The sequence below is a fragment of the Drosophila subpulchrella genome, chromosome 2R, assembly GCF_014743375.2.
Source record: "Drosophila subpulchrella strain 33 F10 #4 breed RU33 chromosome 2R, RU_Dsub_v1.1 Primary Assembly, whole genome shotgun sequence".
Taxonomy (NCBI): Eukaryota; Metazoa; Arthropoda; class Insecta; order Diptera; family Drosophilidae; genus Drosophila; species Drosophila subpulchrella.
The window spans coordinates 10,267,768-10,288,884 of NC_050611.1; the positions used below are offsets into that span (position 1 = coordinate 10,267,768).

Here is a 21,117-nt window from a genome sequence, read left to right on the forward strand (position 1 = left end):
ATGATAAGGGACAAAATAGAGTAACACGTATGGTTAAACACTCTCCCCCGGGAGCAAGGGATGAGCTATGAGCTCATTTGAATGGAAATTAACTAATTCGGTTGACGGCTCTCCACATCGCATATGTTCGTGCCAAACGCAACGTCATGGTTGTGGGGTTAATAGCCCACTTAGCATTATGCGCCCTTTCGGCTGTAACCTGCCCAAAAATAGACCCCCGAAAAATTGCTTAAGTGACCTTAGGAACTCCGATTCGATTGCAATTGGCTTTTATTTCTCTTTTCACTTTTATTTACTTGATGTTATGTTTTTCTTTTCTATTGTGTGCTTTGAATTTGTTAATAAATTATTAAAGCCTTAATTCTAAGGGGTCATGACTTACGAGCTCCATTCCTAACAATAAGGAGGCGTAAACTAAGTTAACACTAGTTCTTGCGGAGACCGGAGGGGTCTCCGATTGGGAAAGTTGTTACAGCGGCGGTCAAAAGAATAAAGGGAAACGATTAGTTTATAGTTTAACTTTATCAATTAAGAGGTATTTTGAATTGAAATGGATAGTCCACATGATGTTACTTTATCTCGATCTTGATCTATCAGGATTCTTAATATTTTGGATCGTATACAATTTCGGAGAATAGATTTTATTGCCATTCTTTCGACCTCAGCTGTACATTTTCCTTTGATATACGGGAGTTTCGGGATACGTATCGATTAGCTTATGGCACGAGTGGGTTAGTGTGGGCCAACTATTTGGATTAGTGCAGTGGACCTTAGGGCTACGTATGCATATCGCTTACAAACTACTCAAGTCGGTACAGTCGGAACCGTACTATCACATGGTTTTTTGAGTGGGCAGGTGCAACATCCTGCTGCTGCTGCTGCTGGTTGCTTCTGCTGCCTCACAGGCTCGTCGTGGCCTGCAGCTTGAGGTAGCGCGTCCCATTCTCCGCATCCGCCAGGCGGGCTATGTGATCCGAGGCGGCGTAGCAAGTGGTGGCCGTTGGAGTGCCCGGCCTGCTGTTATTATTATTATTGTGCATGCTGCTGCTGTTGCTGCCAATACTATCGTTATTCCTGCTGCCATTGCCATTACCACTCCCACCCGTCTGCCGAATCCTAGTGGCTCCCCAGATCAGGACCAGCACGGAGGTGACCAGCACTCCAAGGCCCAATCCCGGCAAGAAACTCTTGTTCAGCGAATCAATCACCGTGTAACTGTGCAGCAAAGTGGATTGCTGAGTCTGTTGCGGTTGACTTCCGACCACCGAATTGAAACGACGCTGATTCAGCTGGTAATCCTCACCAGCTTCGTGAACTGCCTCCGGTTTTAGCTCATTGGCCGTGTAGTAGGGACGTCGCTGGTATTGACGGGATACGGGAACGGAGCCCGGACTGCTCCTCTCCAGCTGAGTGATGTTGGAGCAACCGATGTTCAGTTCCGCCTCGGGTTTCTTCTCTTGGATCATCACCAGACAAAAGCGATAGCTGAAGGAGGAATGGTTAACGTTAGTAATTTAATCAGGTAATTTAACAAAGGCAATCTCACCTCTCGCCTATTTCCAGGGATGAACTGTCCGGCACTATGACACTCACTGTGTTCTGACCATTGACCACTTTACTCTCGCAATGGATCTATAAATGATAATATTAAAGAATCAGAAAATTGTACTTCATGTTTAGTTTATTTCAGCTAATTACCGGTGAATTGTCTATAAGAATCTCGTTTATGTGCTCCTCCTTGTAGACAAAAATTGCATCACACATATAGTCTTTCTTGCTAAGATTCAGGAGCCAGGTGAGGATCAGGCCGTAGTCCGCCGAGAAATGCAGCTCGTGTAGAATAATCTGTGGGTAGAGAATTTCGTTTTACATTTTGTATTTTTTTTATTATTTTATAATAGTTTATAATGGTTTTTGAAAGCAGTAGTAAATAGTACAAATTGCTGAGTAAATAGCATACAGTAAATATAGTAAAGTAGTATATATAAAGTATAGTATAAAAAGACCTTGAACTTGTGATAAGAAAAACTTTAGGAACTCTGAATGGAACCTTAATAAAGATCTTTAAATGGGTTTTACTGCTTTAATAAACACCGAATTTTTATAAATGGATAGTTATTATTATTAAGGTATTTTCTAAACTTTTTATAAGTCAAGTAACTAAATAGTGCCTCATTTTAATTAAGATATGTTAGATATTTAGCTCTACAAAGAGCAACCCTTACCTCCTCCGACAGATCCTTGATGGGCGACGTCTGATTGGGTTTGGCCAGCGTCTCCAGGTGCTGCATGATGTTGTTGTTATCCTTCTCCACGTTGTCCATGTCGCAGCTGAGTGTCTCCACGGGAACCTGGAGGAGCGGAGCTCCCTCCAGCCTTGGCGGAGTCACACAGGAGGCACTGAGGCTGGAATGGAGCTGGGACTCCTGCAACCACTCGGCAAATGGCCGGATGCTGCAGTCGCAGGACAGAGGATTCTCCTGCATCTGCAGACTCTCCAGTTCCCGAGCTCCGTCCATCGCATTCCGGGCCACAATGGAGATATCATTTCCCGCCAGCCGTAACTCCCTGAGAGACGGTAGCGGTGCTATCAAGTCGGAGGTCAGTGCTCGCAGAAAGTTGTGGGTGAGATCCAGTACGGTCAGACGCGACAAATGCTGCAGCGAGGCACTGGAGATGGCCACGATGCCGTTGTAGCTCAGATCCAGGCTGTCCAGAGCTCCCAAGCCGAAGAAGGCGTGATCCTGCAGGACATCGATTTGGTTGTGGCGCAGGGAGAGGCTCACCAGTCTCGAGAAATTGGCCAGAGCCTTGTTTTGGATGCTCTTGATCAGATTCCGATTGAGATTCAAACTTTCCAGATTCTTCATTCCAGGCAGAGTCTGCTCACTCAGCGGTCCATTCAGGTTATTGGCCTGCAGATCCAATTGGCGTAGACTGAAGCACTGGCTCAGTGATCTCAAGCTCTGGGCATAGTCACCCAACCTATTTCCGCCCAGCTTCAGCACCTCCAGCTTCCTAAGATTCCCAAATGTGCGCTGCGAAATGCTTGAGATCTGGTTGTTGCTCAGCTCCAGATAGACCAGGCTGGTCAAACCCACAAAATCGGCGGTGCCCAATGCCTTGATTTTGTTGTTGGCCAAGTCCAGACGCTCTAGGGCTCCCAGCGTGGACAAAGCGTTCCAGGGCACACTCATCAGGGCATTTCCGGGCAGACCAAGTGCCTGCAGAGGTCCGCGGATTCCCAGGAAGGCGGACTTGTGCACCCGCTTGATCTCGCCCGAGGAGATTACCAGGCCATGCAGCGAAACGCCATCAAAGATCTTGGCGTCGCTCAGGAAGGTCACGTTGCGCAAGGAACAGTCCAGCAAAGAGATCGAGTAGGGAGAGGTCCGAAGCCTGTCCGCCAGGAGCTGTAAAATCGAAATCAAAGATATAGATAAGTTAGCTATGAAGATATATATATTTGGATAAGGTTAGGGAGTAACTACGTTTAGCTAGGCCGGTAGCATACATTTTGGTTTTGATTTTTTTGCCTATTATTGGAACCTATACCTATCATATCATTATTTAACATATTTTTGTTAATTAAATAAAAAGATTATAAATTGATCATCACAAACATGAAGTGCAACACTCACAGGACTCCGTGGCGCAATGGTAGCGCGTCCGACTCCAGATCGGAAGGTTGCGTGTTCAAATCACGTCGGGGTCAATATGGGAAGTTTAAACTTTTTTTTTGTATCATAACCTAACCTTAAAGGTCTTGATCTGACTGATTGAATGCGATACTTTTTATCAGATGACTTATTTTTAGGTACACAAATAATCAAGCTATTGTTTTTGTATTTATTTAAAAGACAAACGTGGCGAGAAAGAGGGTTTCTCATAGCTGAATGCACCTATCTTATCAGTTTTTCTAAAAGGTTTTTGATCAATAAACTTTAGTTATTGATTAGTTTAAAGAATCATTGTGGATTTTACAGGACTCCGTGGCGCAATGGTAGCGCGTCTGACTCCAGATCAGAAGGTTGCGTGTTCAAATCACGTCGGGGTCAAAGTTAAACATTTAGACAAATGTTTAATTTTTTTTATAAAATAGCTAACTTTTAAATTGATCAGACTATTTCGATACAAATAACACAGGTACACAGCAAAAATTTTCCATGAACCACTTCTAGTTTTCGATGATAATTGGATCCTCCTGAGCCAAAGTCCCATACAATCTTGTGTTTCATCACAGAATACAAAAACCGATGTCTGCAGACATTTTAAATGATGAGGCTTTTATAATTGGACCTATCTTTAATATTTTCGCTGAAACAGACTCTCAATACATGACGGCATTGCTTAAAAATAGTCCCCATCTTGAATCATTACCCATGTCTTTGGAATTTTACGACAAGTTGAAATTCCTTTATTTTTTACACTTTCTCTGATTGAAAGCCGCCCTTAAAAAATAAATCTTAAATGGAAGTAATTTTTATTTTGCTTGGAATCTATTGGCCACAGTATGCTTTAGTTTATGTTAAAATATTTATGTCTTTATGACTCTTTCCAACTTTTCAAAATAGGAAATTCTTATTTAACTCCAGAACTTGGAAAGTTAAAGTATATAATCTAGAAGTAATCTAGAAGTTCTTTAAAAAAGGCCTTACCAACATTCCGTGCAGGTCAATGTTGCACCGTAGTGTGTGTGGCAGATCGCATCCGCACTCGAGTTCCGCGTTCCGGGTGCCCGTGATATTGGGGCACTTCCACTCCATGAGGCTGTCGTCCACGGGCAGCGGCAACGAGGACACCTGCTCTGCCTTGCGTTTCCTCGGAGCGCTCTTGTTGACATATTTTCCGGATGAGGACTTGGTCTTTCCCCTTTCCCTGGGAACAGGGGCGGGAACTGCTGCTGCGGATACCACATAGGCGATGGGCGTGGTGGGCGATGGCGAGGATGAGGATGAGGGGCTCGTGCTGGTCGTGGTGGTGCTGTCCTCTAGCAGATCCTTGAGGTCACTGGCCGCTGCCAGGGCGCACAGCAGCGAGAGCATGAGAATTGGGCTGTAAATGGAAAAATTTTCATGGAAATTAGTCGGACAAGCATTGAAAAGCGAAAACACTTGGAAGCTGGGAGGGATGCACTTGCTCTGGCACTCCCCCACACCCCTCGCACATCATCAGATCGTGCGTTTTTAGGTCAAGCCGCAGTTGTCACTGACACTCTGACACACAAACACCCACGCAGTGCATCTGTGTCCAGCATCCAGTGGATGTGGATGCGTTTCGGTCTAAAGATTCCCATTGTTATCTCTGCAAGACAATTTGCCAATTTAGAGCTTAACGCAATCAAAGCGATTTATTGAATGCACTGAGAGATATGTCTTGGGATCTTATTTGTCTAAGATACTATAAAAAAAGGATATATACTTTTTACGATTTTATATCAGATATTTCCTAGAGATAGCTAAACAAATTTTTAGGAAAATATGTATTTTAAAGACAATTGCTTAGTATATGAGTCACCCCTATAGGCGAGTAACCCGTACATTTTTCCCATATCATCAGACCGCTCCCGAGTGCCGCCTCCCACTTCCAGAAGAAAACAATAACTGCGTGCGAGGCTTTAAAAACCCAGATTTCGGGCGCTACGCATCCAGTGCCGTAGAAATAATTCCGCAGCAAAGTGCCCAGTACTCGCAGTTGCCGCGGAGGGAAGCGCTCTAGAATCTCTCCGAACCGAAGGATTAGCAGTGGTCCCAATCAATCTATACCCCTGTAACGAAATGGCTAGTCACCTGCCCAAAGGTGGTGCCCTCGTCCTGGTTCTCAATCTTCTCCTGCTTTCGCAGTGGGAGACGGAGTCCAAGCTGCTGACACGTTGCCAGTTGGCCAAGGAGCTCTTGCGTCACGACTTTCCCCGCAGTTATCTGTCCAATTGTAAGTATAGTTGAATATAACTAACCCAAAGATGGAGCTCTACCAAATATAGGGTTAGTGAAGGCATTGGTGTAAAAGTTTTTTAAAGTTTTAAAAGTGTTTCATAGCCAATACATTAAAAAAAGTTTAAGTTTTAAAGATTTTTAATAAATTAGCAAGTTTTTTGATATCGGAATTATATTATATAGGAAATAGGAAACCCTATATCGTACTACAGTAAAACCCCAATAAACAATATAATTTTTTAATTTTTTAAGGTTGTTAATTAAAGAAGCATTTCAGGACTATGGATTTATATCTTATAGGATTTTAAACAAAGCTTTTTTTTGAACGCGCGTTATATTGTGTTGCAGTAGAACCCTAATAAAGTTTTATAGGCCATAAAGAGTATAATGACCTACTTAACTCAAGTTCCAGTTGTAAATCGTGAAAAACAAATGTATTTATTATAAGATAAGACAAAATATTATAATTTTGTAAGAATAAGCACATCTATAATCCCTTTCTCTTATTTTAAGGGGTTTGTCTAGTGGAGGCGGAGAGTGGACGCAGTACGTCAAAATCCATGCAACTGCCCAACCAGAGCGTCAGCTATGGACTTTTCCAGGTGCGTTAACCATATCTCCCTATCTACTTGGACCAGTCTATGCTAATCCCGAAAATTTCACAGATCAACAGCAAAAACTGGTGTCGCAAAGGTCGTCGTGGAGGCATATGCAACATCAAATGCGAAGGTGAGTCCGCATTCCCCAAAACGCCCACGTAAAAAATATGAATTTGAACCCCCCTTCCATTGTAGAGTTCCTCAATGACGAGATCTCGGATGACTCACGCTGTGCCATGCAGATCTTCAACCGCCACGGATTTCAGGCCTGGCCCGGATGGATGAGCAAATGTCGTGGGCGCACGCTGCCCGATGTTTCGCGCTGCTAGGACTGCTTTTCTACTCGATCTTAACCTTAACTAACTCTATGCATAGCTACTAAATCATCATATAAAGCCTAAGTCACTATGTCTGAAAAAATGTGTATTTATTTGTAGCGTGATTAAAATATTTTCAGTATTTTCACGCTATCAGTTGCAGAAGCTATTGCAAAGCTTGTGTTTTTCCCCGAATGCTAATCGCTCACCTTTGACAAATTAAAAGTATCATATAGAATATTCATTTTATATGTTTCTTGGAATCCCGCATCGAAAAGTAAAGCTTTCACTTTATTAAACAATAATATGTTTGGGAAGGGAATTTTTAATTATAAATGTTGCTAATAAAGACAGCAATAATTTAAATAATGACTTTATACGGCATTTTTGTATAGATTATCTCTACTTATTATACCAAGACCTGGGAATTTATTTCGCACACTTTGATAATTATTAAAATTCTTATGAAAATCTAAATATAGTTGGTAATCATAAAGCATTATCGTTTGCTAAATAAAGTTGCGTGAAATACCGATAAAATAAATAAAGATGATATGTTTGGATCAATGAACTTTTTCTTATTCAATTGATTAATATTGCAAATATTACGAAAAAAGTTCTGGGAATTACAGACCCACCCGAAACCCGGGGAGTCTGTTACCCCCTCTCCGAGTCACCCTAAATTATCTGATTTGTCAGAGAGTTCAGGTAGCAAGTCAACCGTGACAACCGCGCACCTTATCAGCTTTATCAGACTGCCGAGCAAATTCACATGGGCTGTGCTCGGCGATCGGCGTTTTGGGAGAGAATTACCTCGACTCAAATGCGAACTGAGTCGCAATTGTATCTGAGAAATACTTGGGCGTTCAGTACTTAAACTCGGGTCAGCAGCGTCGCACCGGCGGGCTAGCTTCTCATCGGATCCGAAACCGATCGGTTGTACAAATCATATGTATTTGAAAGCACGCCATCGCAAAAACGAAACCCACGAAACGGTGTAGAAGATACAGATACTCGCATACTTTCCACCAGCAAACTCGTTTCCTGTTGCCGAGATCGCTGTTGTTCTGCGTTAATTAGGTAAACAAAGTGAACAAACAGTTTGCTCAAGTAAAAGTGTTCTGCCAGAGGAAGTAATCCCAATCTCATTATTACATTCGCTTGCATGCGAGTCTTGAAGAAAAAGTGAAACGTGTACAGTGCGTATACTCAATTTAAGAATGTTTAGAACAAGCCCAAAAACATGAATTTGCTTTTTGGTTTGCGGTGACCTTGAAAAGTGTGTTTATTGGTGTATAGATCATGCCTTTGCCATTTATTATTTACATACAAATGATATGCTTACTTAAAATGAAAGTCGTTAAGCCTCCCAGTTTAATGGCTTGAATTACACGTAATCAACTAGGCGTATTATACAACCTGAATATATTGTTTAGAATGTTTCATTGTAGTGCTAGAACTATAAGAACTAAACAATAAAATGTATAAAATGTTAAGTTATGATTGCCAATTGGTAGTACTTTAAACCAGATAATGCCTTTACAACAAGTATATTTTTGTGCGTGTATTTGCCTAGATCTTAAATAGTCATATCTTTAGATAGGATGACTGATATTTACACTGATAATAATAAACCAAGATGCAAAAACAATAATCATACAAGGCCATTCAATCGCGTGGGGGTAAGCAAAGGCATAAATAATGCAAATTTGTTAGTGGCTTTATAATTAACCAGAAATCAGAGTTTCTTGTTTGGTGTTAAAAAGAAGAAATGTCATGCAAAGCTGTGAAAAGCTAAAAAGCTGCTAAAGAATCTTCCCCAAAAAGTGTGCAGAAGTATTTTAACACTTTCAAAGATCGTTAAATGCACGATCTAACGTAGTTTGTATGTATTCATCGAGCTGAAATCAGGTGTTATAGCTGCCAAATGGAAAGTGCATATAGAAGAATACGAAAATTATGCGCAAAGCAGAACTTTTTGAACTGTTCAGGTGAATGGTTAAGTAAATCCATGTATAATGAGTATCGTATTTTGCTAAGCAGCTTATAGTCTAAATGATGGGCCTCTACTTTTAGATCAGCCAAATATGAAAACCCTTTGTTTGTGGCTCATACCAGTGCTCATCCTACTGCTGCTGGGATCAAACCAAGTGGAATCCAAGAAATATCAACGATGCGAACTAACCCGTGTACTAGTGGAGAATTACAACTTTGATAAAACTTTCTTATCGAACTGTAAGTGATCTGCATTTGAGGTTAAGAAGTATATAACAAAAGATATTCTGGATAGGGATTTGCCTGGTGGAGCACGAGAGTTACCTGGACACCAGGAAGATAACGACGAAGGAGAACGAAAGCAAGAACTATGGTCTGTTCCAGATCAACAGCAGGGATTATTGCACCGAAGGACGAAAGGGAGGACAGTGCAATAAGAAATGTGAAGGTAAAAATAGTTATATTTTACTGGGGGATCCACAGAAATAGAAAAGAATGCAGTGTATAAAAGATATTCGTTTTTCTGAATCAATCATTCTACTACTGAGCTTATAATATATTTTTGCATACTTTTAGACATCCAAAATGACATCTAACATTTTTTACTTAAATTTAATTTCAAGGCTATTTTAGAAACAGCAATGGATAATAGAAATAAATATATGCAACACTTAATGAGTTTAAAAGCAACATTCATTTTGTAGTCTACATTAAACTCCGTTAACTTTATTAGATTTCTTAGTTATATCCAATAGCGTGGGTGTTTAAAGTCGAGGTTTTATTAAACTAGTTAAGCCGGAGACATTTAAAGTTCTTCGCAAAATAATCAAATTTTTTTAATCATGTGTTATTTAGATTTCTAGTTTCTAAGTTGAAAATAAAAAGTAGTTAATACTTATATCTAATCTCTAGGTAAAGAAAAGATCGGGCTCAAATTAAACAAATCATATATATTAATAATATTTAATAACTAAATCAGAAGTTAACTTAATTTTACGTCAGGACTTGTTATAAATTTAAAATTCTGTTTATTTCTAGACTTCTCCAATGACGATATAGGCGACGACATCGCCTGTGCCAGGATGATCCAGGAACGCGAGGGCTTCAAGTACTGGAAGGGCTGGGATCGCTTCTGCCGCAATCCCCAGAACCTGCCCAATCTCCGCGTGGTGTGCAACCTGCGGAGCCTGTCTCCTCTGCGGTCACCTCGCGGTTTCCTCACCGGCTGAACACCTATTCCTATGTACTAACTGAGCATCTAACTTTAGAGATATATACACAGACATACGTGAATGCTTTGCATAATTGCTTGTTTGGCTCTGCATTTGTTAGGTGCCCACACAGGGAGTGCGAATCGGAGACAGAGGGCTTCCAAGTGGGCGACCTGCCATTCTGTTTGGGCGTTGGGATCTTGATGCTACTTTCCAATGACATCTGCGTCTGTCAGTGAGGCCTATGGTAAATGATAGCTACAGCTGCAGGGCAATCCATTGCAACCCGAGACCCATTCAAAGTCAATCATATCAACTTGGGTTCTTGCCACTGCCCGCCTGGCGAACAATATCATTTTGCATTTCCGCTCAACAAAAGGCGGCATTTCCGTTTCTGTTTCTGTTGCTGGGCAATGACAACAATTGCCAACGCACCGCAGGGCATCAGCATCAGGGAAGCGTGCAAAGCCAGAGCCAAAGGCAAACAATAACAGGTGGAGGCTCAAAAATCAGAGCGTAACTGCCAACTAAAGTACAATGGCCAAACATGGGCAGAGGAAACACTGGCTCGCCGGTTCCATTAGAATGGGTTTTGCATATGTACGTGGTCAAAATAAATCAGAGTTTTGCTGGTTACATCACACAAGGAAAAAAAGGGCAGGATAATTGCCATCAAATTGCTCATAATACCCATGGTAATTGGATAATTAATGATTTTTATTAAACATATTTGCTAAATTATTTCTAATGGAACAAACATTTGAAATGATATTTGATAAATCTAATCTGAACTTTGGTTTAATGATAAGTATTTCAAAACTCGCGATTGCGGTAAGAAATTTCGGTAAGCGTGGCGCTCACAACATTGCTAGTGAGTACCATGCTTACCACTCACAAGGGAATTCAGCAACAATCCCATGAATTTTCCCGTTTGCCCCCATACAAAAGCGAAAACGGAATGCGGAATGGTCCGACTGAAAAGTTAAACTAAGTTGTACTTCCGATCAATTACCAGCTCTCATAATTTATATCTGAATCAATATTTTTTAAGTCACTTATATATTCAATTGGAATAGTTTTAGATTAATAAATGTTTCTTTCTGTGCAACAAACATCGAGTCAAGTGTTGTGTTGACCATTGCGTACACACCGGCCACATCCTCAACAATAAAAATATTTTAAAATGCAGCTCAGCTTAACTCCACCTCTGTCACGCTAACTGGTCAACGATTCGAAACGTTTGAGTGCCTTTAATTTCCGCTGTCCCCCTGTCCGATTTTTTGGTTTCCTCACCGTCCTCAGTGTGGCTAATTATGCATAAAATGCCCCGCCTCACACTTTCCACCTCCCACCTTCCAGGAGCGGAGATCCCAGATCCCAGTTCCCAGATACGAGAACCCAGATACCATCGCTGACCTGTCGCCGGTGACTCAGCAGGAGCACTCAATCAAAACACATCCCATGTCCATCGGCCAACTAGCTGCCTCTTCGGCGACTGTTTGGCTTTGGACTTAGCACGGACTCGCTAATCAAGCCACCGCAACCAGTTGGGCTCCTCTGAATCTTTGGATCCGAAAGAAAACCAAAAGCAATCGTCGCCATCCCGTCACCTTTATGTGTGCAGACTGGAGACGCCAGTTTGGGTTGATTATTCAAGAGCTGCCTGCTCCCACACATCTAAGTGGCCAAGTCGGGCTCTAGGCGAATTTCAAATGACCTATAATAAGTATTACGCTATATATATTTTAATATTTCATACATTTTCTTAATGGTGTTTTATAATAGTCCACACTAAAATGTTATCTCAAAAACTAAAGTTCTAAGTCTACATATATCTAGATATATCTTAATTGTATCACATTTTTCTAAAAAGGTATATTTTTAGTGATCAATATAGTTGACAGAGAAAAGAAATGAAATGTGTTTTTAAGGACATTGTTCTTCAGGATATCATCCTTAATAAGTCCTTGATATTTTTTATTGATTACTTAAGGTTACTTTTTTAAGTTTGTATATTTCTCTAAAAAAGGTATATTTTTAGTAATCAATATAGTAGACAGAAGAAAGAAATTAAATGTGTTTTTAAGATCCTTCTTCTTAAGGATATCATCCTTAATAAGTCCTTGAAATTATTATTGATTACTTTAAGTTAACAGAAATTACTTTATTAAGTTTGTGTCTTTATCATTAAAAATTAAGAGGGTTGCTTGTGAAACCAATTATAAGGCTATACTTTGATCAAGCTTAAAGATCCTCTTACATTTAGTAAATAAATAAAAATAGTTATAACCTCAAAAGCTATCCCAATATATTGTAGTGGCGATCATTTTAGATCTCTATAAATAATTTCTTGGGATATATTTATTTTACGTAGATTTTATTTATGTATCTTAGCTAAGAAACCCCTTCTTCTGAGATCTCTAAATCTGCGCTGTTTGCTGTGTAGGCGCTCGGTTCATAGCGCCATCGTCATCGGCGTAGCCATTATCATCATCTGGGCAAAAACAGAGAGCCAAACACCAGGAACAACTGAAATGCGGCAAGAGCCAAAGAGCCAGACCCAAACTGGCTGAAATTAAGGCACGTCAACGGAAATAAACCCTCTGGTATACCTACATGCACACATCTTGTGCGATGGTATATCATATATGGTATATGGCTGGAAGTGGATGGCGTTGGTAACGGCATTGCAACGTTTTCTTTGAAACGGAACGGAACGACTGTGCTGCCTGATGATGCTGCATGAAGATCGGGAGATACAACGATATGATAATGACGCCGCAAAATGGGTGTGAGTGTGTGCTATATGTACATAAATCTTGCAGCTGACTCTGAAAACTCGCCACAAACTTCAAAACTGATTGAAAATTTCAATCATTCGCTAACAACAAATCGTAAAAAAAAGCGATTCTTATTTATTTTGCACATAACTTGAGGCTTAACTGGCACAAATTATTATTTTGTTTCTTGTCTTTATTCCTCTAACCGTTTGCTAAACATTTTTGAGCTCCCAAAATGGCCAAAACATGCGATAAGCCACCGAACAATTAAAAACGCGTTTTTCGTTAGCTCGCCTTCTTTGGCAATAAATGAGAAAAAAAGCTCGAAAAAGATAGCAAGTAATTGTAGATAGGGGGGAAAACGAATGGTAGTTGCTCTTTCAGTTTAATAGATTAGTATAACGACAGATAATTTATATTTTGGGCATGGTTATTATAATTATTAGATCCAATACTTAGAAAATAATTATTTTGAGACTTTTAATTTGATTATTATATATAAATAACCCGACTTAACTAGTAAACTGCATTTTTTCCGGTGCAGCAACTTGTGGAGTGCAATTTTGGCGTCAGCTGCTGTTGTGTTGCCTAATTATTTATTCGTAAAATATTTTTCTTTTATTTTTAAGTAGCTTTAACCGCAGAAAAAGAAAAAACAGCTGCAGCAACAAATTAGGCAACATGTAGCTAATCATAATGACAGCAACATGTTGCATAGGCCAAAGGCGAAATTGCTATTTTATTTTATTATATTTCGGTTTGGTTTGGGGCATATTGGATATCAACCTGCTGGGGCATTGTTCGGGTGTTGAAAGCGCATCGAAATGCGGCACACACTGTGTGTGTGTGTGTGTGTGGCAAATGAAATTTATGCCTAGCATGGAAATAGTAAAAGTTGCTGCCAAAGCCAGCCAAAGGTCGAAATGTCACGCAAAAGTGGCAACCACAGACGTGAGGCACATAAAAATCGAAGAAACAAAAATTGGAAAACCAAAACAGCTGCTTTCGAAACTGAAGTAGCCACACCAACATCAAGCATTGTGGTCTGCCTGGGTATTTAGCATGCCGAAAAGGGAAAAACGAGTAGACAAAGGGCACAGGAAACAGAAAACCCAGGATTGTGTGGGGAAGCCTGCTAAAGGGATTTAATTGTGATGATATACTGGTCCTCTGGTCCCGAATCCCTTTCTCGAGGAGCGAGAATCGAATGCTTGAATGACTGGACTCTTTTAATCGTCTTTATATTTTTTAAGACGGAAGCGGATGCTGATATTTAGACAAGGATTTCAAATATTATATTTCCATATACATTTATGAGTCAATACATGTACGACTTTTACTTTATTTTTATTTATTTGACAGTCATTTGAAACGGTGGCAAAAGCTGTCGGGTTTTAATCTAGTATTGTCAATTATTAAATCTTAAAAACAAACTGAAAACTACGCTTTTGCTTTGATAAACATTTAGTTTAGTTGAGGTTTGTAAATTGCAAACAAGTGATGAGTAATCATAAATGTTTTTAACATTCAACTGAGACCCATGGTCTTTATAAAAATAAATTAGTATTGGCTTAAGGAAGATATAAAGTCTATATAATTCAGAACCCCGGTTTTATTATTGTTCTTAAATGATGTCAGAATATTAGTGTAGTGTTTAATTTTTTGATATTACTTTAATTCAAACTTCTAAAATGGACAAAAGTTAAATTTACCAGATATTAAATGTTAAGTATAATCTTTTTTAAAAAATAAGTAAGCTGTTACTTGTAAGGGAAGCCATTTGAATAATCTGACTGATTTCAGCTAATTTATAAGTGGATTTTTACTCCAAATGCCTTAACTTACATGTATAGCATATCTTTTCTTTTAACAACATCTGTTTTTATGTGGGTTCGCTGGTATTTTCAAATAGCTGGTAATATTGTCAAAGCGAACTGCAAATCACAGGTCTGACAAACTTGTTTCGGTTGTAAACGACAGACGACACAAAAGCAACAAATCCGAGAAATAAAATTAGTGAGTATTATTTTTAAGAGTGGGCCGACGACAAGTCAACGGAAACGTGTGGGTGGCACTCTGTCGTCTCTGGTTTTGGCTGTTTTTTTCTGCTTTTTCGTTCAGATGTTGCTGTTTTTACTGCCTTTGCTTTGTTTGCCAAGCTGCCTGTGCTGGGCAAATTACTTTTTAATTGAACACACACGTGGGCAGCTGCTCGGCCAAGTACCGACACTCGAACAATTAACCAAATCGCAGACAAAGTAACCAATAACTGACAGCAATGCAAAGGCATTTGCCTGCAAGTTGTCTCTTTTGTTGGCTGGTTTTGATGAGGGCAATATGTAAGACAAAACAAAATTGGGAAAAATAAAAGTATAAAAAAGGTGCATATCCGAGGGAAGAACAGTTGGCTAATCCGAACCGCTTCGAAGCGATTTCCCCTGGAGCAAGGTAAACAAACCATTCGACCATTCGGAATTTAAGCCACTTAAGCCGGGTTTTGTCCGCTTGCATTTTTCTTTTCATTTTTATTTACCAAATCTTGCACTTTATGGCCCGCTCAGCCTCCGCTGAACATGAACATGAATGAACTTGGACCAGGCTGTGTTTAATTTAAATTAAATTGGATTTTTTGTTGCCTTCGTTTGGGCCCGAAAACTGTTTTAAAATCCGAGTGTGCCTGACTTCTTTATTTTTTTTTACTTTTTTGTATGCCATTTGCATATGAATATGGCCGACGGCAGCCGCTGCGAACAACTAAAAGCAATTTGAGCTCGAAATTTATGGACATTGTTTGGGTTCTGCTCGGTCCGCTCCTGCAGCCCATTTCACTTGCCTTTGGGTCATTTATTTAATGCTTATAAGGGTGTTTAAATATTCTTAACGTGCAACGATCGCCATACTATATAATAAACGAAAACATCATAATAGCGGACAGGACAGGAAGAAATTATTAGGTTTAAATATATATTTCCAAATGTGTATATGGTGCCAATATTGGGTAAAACAAGAAACCATTATCATTCCATTTTTATATCCCCAATAAAGTTGGTTACTTATTACGCTTGAAATGTTTTGTTTATTAACCGAAATGTTCCATAAAATTGCTATTTTGAAGATCAAGATCAAGATGGTTTCATATAAAAAAAAAAAACACATTTAATTAAGTTCTAGTCCAATGATTCAGAAATTAAGTATATTTATTATTATTATTATTTCATTTTCGGTATCCACGCCCCGAGATATATCCCTCCAAAAAACCTGGTGTTCTGCCGAATCTTGACTTTTAAAAAAGTATTTTTCTAGACGTTTTGTATGTAGGGTATCCCCCCCGAACACCTCTGCATTTAAACACAAAAAGTTCTACGAAATCCCTTTCATAAAAATCAAGATCAAGATAGATTTCTACATATAAACACATTTAATAAAATTCTAATCCATAGATTAGGAAATTCTTTTCATGAAACATTTAGGTATATGTAATTCCCATTATTTCATTATCAGTAGCCCCGCCCAGAGATATACACCTCTGAAGAACCTGGTGTTTTGCCATATCCCTACTTATCCTCCCCGAACACCTCCACATCCGAGCAAACAGTAAACCTAAAAACCAAGTTCACAGCCCACGCAAATCTGGGAAATCCAGTCGAGAGACGCGGGACCGCCAACGCATGTGCATAATGCTAAATCGACTGTTAATTGCGACATTTCGAAAGCCGAGACAAGTCGAGCCAAAACAGCCACAGAAAGCCAATAAAAAATGGAAAACGCTGCTGGCTCGATATCAAAAATCAATGAAAAATTGGGAGGAAAATCTGGAACGGTGAAGAAAGCCGACAGGGCAGGAAAATGGTTTTGGAAAATAAACTAAATTAAACATATTATGCGACATCACTTGGCAGATAGATACCACCAAGCTCGAGATCTTGGTCTAGCCCACACCAAGAGCTGCCCACACACGAATGCAAATGCCAGACGCAGACCGAAGTTGTATGGCAAGAAATTGCTCGGATGCTGCGGAGGAGTATGCTAAGTGAATGGGGCTGTATAAGTTATGCCATGCACTGCCAGAAAATAGTGGAACTGCCCTCCCTATAGAGAAGGGTCCTAACAGTCCCATTCTTAGTCAGCCAAGCATCATCTTCGTCTTTGTATTTCTTGCGATCCAAAGAAACATTAGCTCATTGGATCATTGTCAGATGACAGCGACACACTTTGAGCACAAAAAGTAAGTGGGCAGCATTCAGCTGTTGTTGCGCTCCCATTGCCAAATTTGGCAACTGGTTGTGGAGCAACTGCGGCAAGTAAGTAGCACAAATGTCTCTTATTTTATCTCTTTTTCTTGGATATATATATATGTATTTTGTCCCGCATCGGGCGGTCGCCCACGGTTGGCGAAACAAAAGACTTAGGCAACGAACTTGCCGAGAAGAACAGAAACCCAGCGTCTATGGCATCCGAAATCCAACAGCCTGGCGGCTAATGAGCCGCATGTAAAGCAGTAAAAAATTATATAAACATTAATTATGAGCAATCTCTTTCTTTTTTTCTTCCCCCTCTGCTTTCATTGTTATTGTGGGCGTTCGAAAATGAAATGTAAATAAAAAGTTATTTTTCTTTTTCGTATTCCCCATTGTCGCCGTAAGTTGAACCCAAAGATCCAGAGCTGCCCGCTGTGAAAATGATGAGTTATATGAAATTAGAAGAGGTTGGAGAAGGCAGCAACAAAGCGCTAATTGCGCGTAAACCGAGCGGGGAAAACAGTGGAGCCCTCGGCGTGTGGGTTTCCTCGATTGTCTGACTGTCTCTGCTCTCCAGAGCCCTCGAAATGTGCGTGGGCAAAGCCAGGTGAATTGGGAAAACATTAGCCCGTGAAATTATACGAAATTCGAGACGAACACACAACGGAAGTGCCATGCGCTGGGCGGCGTTAAATGACTTTTAGCTGATTGAAATCATTATATCTCTGAATTTTAATGCGAGCCCGCGGCTGAGTTAAGTTTACGATTGGGTTGCCTTCGAGTCCGCAGCTATTATTAGATTAAAAGGTGCTAATTTTCTAGAGAGTGTGTATAAAATGGCGATCAGTCTGATTTCTATCGCATTAAGCGTGGTGGGCGAGCGACCATTAACCCAAAAAACGAGTCTCGACTCACCTGAGCTTTGGCCACATTCTGAGGGCTGGGCTGGGCCTGGAGGTCCTCTTTATCAGCGTGCGAAACTTAAACAGAGCGATGGTACCAGCAGCGTTCATAGAACAATAAACCGCATTAACCTGGCCGGCCCCGATGTTTGGTTTCCGTTCTCTACCTGCGTTGCCTGCTCCAGAACGTTTGTATATTTAAAATGCGATAAAGATCTTCACGGTGCACCGGCGACAATGCGATCGGTGGGCCGACAGTTGACACCGCTGGAGTTCGAGTTTTTGGGCTCAAACTGGACTTGCGGCACTCACAACTCACTGGGACAGGCACAGGCACACTCGCGCACACACGAAATTAAAATTTCATTCATGAAAAACGACAGCGACTGCAGCGGCAGCAGCAGCAGGTATGGCTAATACAATCAACAGAAAACAGAAAGAACCGGAAACGGATGCGTTGTTGTTTGTGTTGCCCCCCGCCAGGATTCCCAGAGTTTCGAAGGGCTAGGTAGGGAGGGATGATGATGATGACGACGACGACGACGACGACAGCGACGACCAGGTAGCACTAGCACTGTGCACTGAGCCACTCGAGTATTTGGTCAAATTAGCATTTGCATTTTCACAGAGCCGAGACGTACTTGGTTTTCGAGTTGCATGGGGCAGCTACAGAACTTTTGTTTTGTTTTGTGTGTTTCCAGCGCAATCAACTGCCACGAACTGAACCCGACGACGTCTGAAACTCGACTGAGCGGCCTACGCTCAGGTAAGGCAGGTCGAGCCGCCAACAGAATGATTTCATATGCGTTTTCCTCTCCGTTTCTCGTTTTTGCTTCGTCTGGGGTGTTGTGTATTTGTTTGCCTTCGCAGTCGGTTCATTCACAAATACTGGTCCGATGAATGGACAGACGACTGCCGCCTCCGCCTCTGCATCTATATCCGAATTGTGTGGGCAGGCACAACGTCGAATTGAACATGGCTCGATTCTCTTTTTCGGCTCGCCAAAGATCGCATACCGCGCTTCTGCTGGCCGACCTAACCCAAATAAGAGCCACTAAGCGAGGAGCATGGCTATGTAGCTGGAAAATAAATCAACCAAGCACTGTGGAAAAAGTTCTCACACTCGACATGGCATCTGCTTGGCCAACGTTGGCCGTGGGCTATTTGATTTTCACATTGAGTGTGCCGCAAAACAATTTTCTTGTTTATCCATTTATTTCCCCATGCGGACTGGGAGTAGCGCAAATGCACAAATATGGACAGTGGAAAACGGGTTACAAATGATTAGCACGCCGCACACACCACGGCGTCTGGAGAATCTGAGTGGAAACGGGCCGCGTTAACTTAATTAATTTGTGCTATTGTCCAGGGCCTCGGTCTTGATGGGCACCAGTGAGGGCGGGATGTTCAGCGTCTGCATTGATTAGGGGGAAAACCAATTAGCCACCTTTGTTAAGATGCATTGCGGTCTATAAAGTCTAGCGACTTACCTTCCCCGGACAGGCGGCCTCATACTGGTGTTTAAGGCTTTCCATCTCGTAGACGCAGGTGGACAGGGCCGTGCGGAGCTCGCAGAGCAATACCATATCGGAACGCAGTTCGTTGAAGGAGGTGCATATCTCCTCCGTGGGCGGCGGAGCGGGATCTACAAAGAACAAGCCAGTTAGCGCCAGAGGGCGAATGTCTCAGCGCTCAGCACTCACCAACTTTGAACTCCTGAATGGCCTGCTCGAGGGCCTTCACCTTGCGCTGACCAATGTTCGCCGGTAGCTTCATCTTTTGCGAGCGCAGAGAGACCCCGGAACCGCGCAGGTCGGCGAACTTAATGCCGCTGCTACCGATCTCTATGGCATTCACCACCGAGTCTACCTTGGAGGGCCGCGGCTGGGTATGAACCTTCTTTTTGTGCAGTTTCTTTTCGTATTTGCGAGTGCTGGGCGTATTCGATGCGTGCTCGTTCTGCTGATCTGCCTGCGAGATGAGCTTCTGCAGGTCCTGCGTCTTGCGCTCGCGCTCCTTCTTACGGGCCTCGATCTTCTTCATCTCGTTGATGAGCATTTGCTCCTCCTCCACCTGCTGGGTGGTGCGCTTGAACAGCTTCTCGAGCTGCTCCTTGCGCCGCCGCTCGTGCTCGGCGTCATAAGCGAATACTTTCTTCTCACTAGTCTGATTCTTGGCCTTGGCGAGCAGGGCCACCACATCATAGTAGCGCTCCTTGAGCTCCTCCACGGTCTTGGCGCCATGCTGCTGACGGTTCCAGCGATCCGCCATCACAATAAAACGAAGATCGAATCTGGAAACCAAAGACGATGAGATTTATGCTAATGAACAAGAGAAATGCAGCCTACCGCCTGGCCAGGTCGAAGAGGTGATCTGTTTGCGCCTTGCTCCAGTTGTTGATGTTGTTCCTCAGGTGGGCATTGTACTCTGTCATCGTGTAGGAGGGCACCTCCAGCTGTTTGTTGAACTTGGCGAAGGGATAGTCGGTGGAATTGTCGGTGACCCGTTTCCAGTGATGAAAGACGGCTGAATCGTTGCGTGCCGGATTCGAGAATGGAGCCCACTCCCACTTGCGCACCTTCTTCATCCCCAGACGAGCCTTTGTCTGCTTATACCCGGCTCCAATTCCCAAGGCCGTGTCCGTGGGCAGGAGTGGAGGAGCATCCTTTTTGTCTGTGTAGAGCAGGGCGAACACCTCCCGGTGCATTCCCTCCGGACGACGGGATGCCGTCTTGGTCCTAAAATAAATTAAATTGAATAAATCTTGAACCAAAAACATGTGAATTCATTTGTTTACCGCTCAAAGTTGCGCTTCTTGGTGGCCAGAAAGGAATCTCTCGTCACTTCGGGCGTGTTGGCACGCTCCATGTCCAGAATATCGCGCACATCGGCCGACATGATTTAATACTTGTAGTTATTAACAAAGTTTAACTCAAATATCTTTCCCAAATTGTTTATTTTAATATTTTGTTGGAAAATCGGGGAAAATAAATTCGCTGCCTCTCAGTGTGACCATGAACACCAACCAGGAAAATACCTACCCGTCATCTTGAAAATATACCAAAAATCTAATATAAAGTTAGTCTGGTATATTTGAGGGCTACTACGTTTTGAAAACTTAATAACGGACCGTTATATT

General features: G+C 41.6%; 4 protein-coding genes and 2 non-coding genes across 7 annotated transcripts; 4 read left to right on the plus strand and 2 right to left on the minus strand.

Moving 5' to 3' along the window:
• Positions 1-278: 278 nt before the first annotated feature.
• On the minus strand, positions 279-18,729 carry LOC119550156. Its single transcript, XM_037858667.1, has 6 exons — positions 17,992-18,729; positions 4,659-5,055; positions 2,226-3,413; positions 1,699-1,845; positions 1,547-1,632; positions 279-1,485 (listed from the first exon to the last, which is right to left on the minus strand). Exons 1-6 carry the CDS (start codon positions 18,087-18,089, stop codon positions 900-902), a joined length of 2,502 nt encoding a protein of 833 aa, XP_037714595.1. The 5' UTR covers positions 18,090-18,729; the 3' UTR covers positions 279-899.
• Trnaw-cca lies at positions 3,644-3,715 on the plus strand. The gene has a single exon. It is a non-coding gene; the product is annotated as a tRNA-Trp (tRNA).
• Positions 3,987-4,058, plus strand: Trnaw-cca. Its single transcript has one exon. It is a non-coding gene; the product is annotated as a tRNA-Trp (tRNA).
• Positions 5,752-6,877, plus strand: LOC119550158 (lysozyme). Its single transcript, XM_037858671.1, has 4 exons — positions 5,752-5,931; positions 6,450-6,538; positions 6,602-6,665; positions 6,731-6,877. The coding sequence occupies exons 1-4, from the start codon at positions 5,778-5,780 to the stop codon at positions 6,862-6,864; spliced, it is 441 nt and encodes a 146-aa protein (XP_037714599.1). The 5' UTR covers positions 5,752-5,777; the 3' UTR covers positions 6,865-6,877.
• On the plus strand, positions 7,724-10,152 carry LOC119550157 (lysozyme). 2 transcript variants are annotated; one of them, XM_037858670.1, is made up of 4 exons: positions 7,724-7,932; positions 8,929-9,087; positions 9,143-9,295; positions 9,886-10,152. In XM_037858670.1, exons 2-4 carry the CDS (start codon positions 8,940-8,942, stop codon positions 10,074-10,076), a joined length of 492 nt encoding a protein of 163 aa, XP_037714598.1. In that variant the 5' UTR covers positions 7,724-7,932; positions 8,929-8,939; the 3' UTR covers positions 10,077-10,152. The 2 variants fall into 2 exon arrangements, with proteins under 2 accessions (XP_037714598.1, XP_037714597.1); XM_037858669.1 differs by lacking the exon at positions 7,724-7,932 and adding an exon at positions 8,667-8,843.
• Positions 18,730-19,174: 445 nt separating the features above from the next.
• LOC119550006 (DNA methyltransferase 1-associated protein 1) lies at positions 19,175-20,991 on the minus strand. The gene is made up of 5 exons (XM_037858428.1): positions 20,776-20,991; positions 20,327-20,716; positions 19,682-20,271; positions 19,469-19,623; positions 19,175-19,392 (listed from the first exon to the last, which is right to left on the minus strand). The coding sequence occupies exons 1-5, from the start codon at positions 20,874-20,876 to the stop codon at positions 19,327-19,329; spliced, it is 1,302 nt and encodes a 433-aa protein (XP_037714356.1). The 5' UTR covers positions 20,877-20,991; the 3' UTR covers positions 19,175-19,326.
• Between the last annotated feature and the right edge of the window lie 126 nt (positions 20,992-21,117).

Bases quoted from the DNA above. Each gene is read 5' to 3' on its own strand.
- LOC119550006 (XM_037858428.1), bottom strand. From the start codon at position 20,876: ATGTCGGCCGATGTGCGCGATATTCTGGACATGGAGCGTGCCAACACG. The intron at 20,717-20,775 runs GTAAACAAATGA...AATTTATTTTAG, and splicing joins AAGAAGCGCAACTTTGAGCG to GACCAAGACGGCATCCCGTC. The intron at 20,272-20,326 runs GTAGGCTGCATT...TTTGGTTTCCAG, and splicing joins CTCTTCGACCTGGCCAGGCG to ATTCGATCTTCGTTTTATTG.
- LOC119550156 (XM_037858667.1), bottom strand. From the start codon at position 18,089: ATGAACGCTGCTGGTACCATCGCTCTGTTTAAGTTTCGCACGCTGATA. The intron at 3,414-4,658 runs GTAAGGCCTTTT...TCGATTTTACAG, and splicing joins TTGACCTGCACGGAATGTTG to CTCCTGGCGGACAGGCTTCG. The intron at 1,846-2,225 runs GTAAGGGTTGCT...CTCTACCCACAG, and splicing joins TCAAGGATCTGTCGGAGGAG to ATTATTCTACACGAGCTGCA.
- LOC119550157 (XM_037858669.1), top strand. From the start codon at position 8,780: ATGGAAAGTGCATATAGAAGAATACGAAAATTATGCGCAAAGCAGAAC. The intron at 9,088-9,142 runs GTAAGTGATCTG...TATTCTGGATAG, and splicing joins TAAAACTTTCTTATCGAACT to GGATTTGCCTGGTGGAGCAC. The intron at 9,296-9,885 runs GTAAAAATAGTT...GTTTATTTCTAG, and splicing joins GTGCAATAAGAAATGTGAAG to ACTTCTCCAATGACGATATA.
- LOC119550158 (XM_037858671.1), top strand. From the start codon at position 5,778: ATGGCTAGTCACCTGCCCAAAGGTGGTGCCCTCGTCCTGGTTCTCAAT. The intron at 6,539-6,601 runs GTGCGTTAACCA...AAAATTTCACAG, and splicing joins TCAGCTATGGACTTTTCCAG to ATCAACAGCAAAAACTGGTG. The intron at 6,666-6,730 runs GTGAGTCCGCAT...CTTCCATTGTAG, and splicing joins ATGCAACATCAAATGCGAAG to AGTTCCTCAATGACGAGATC.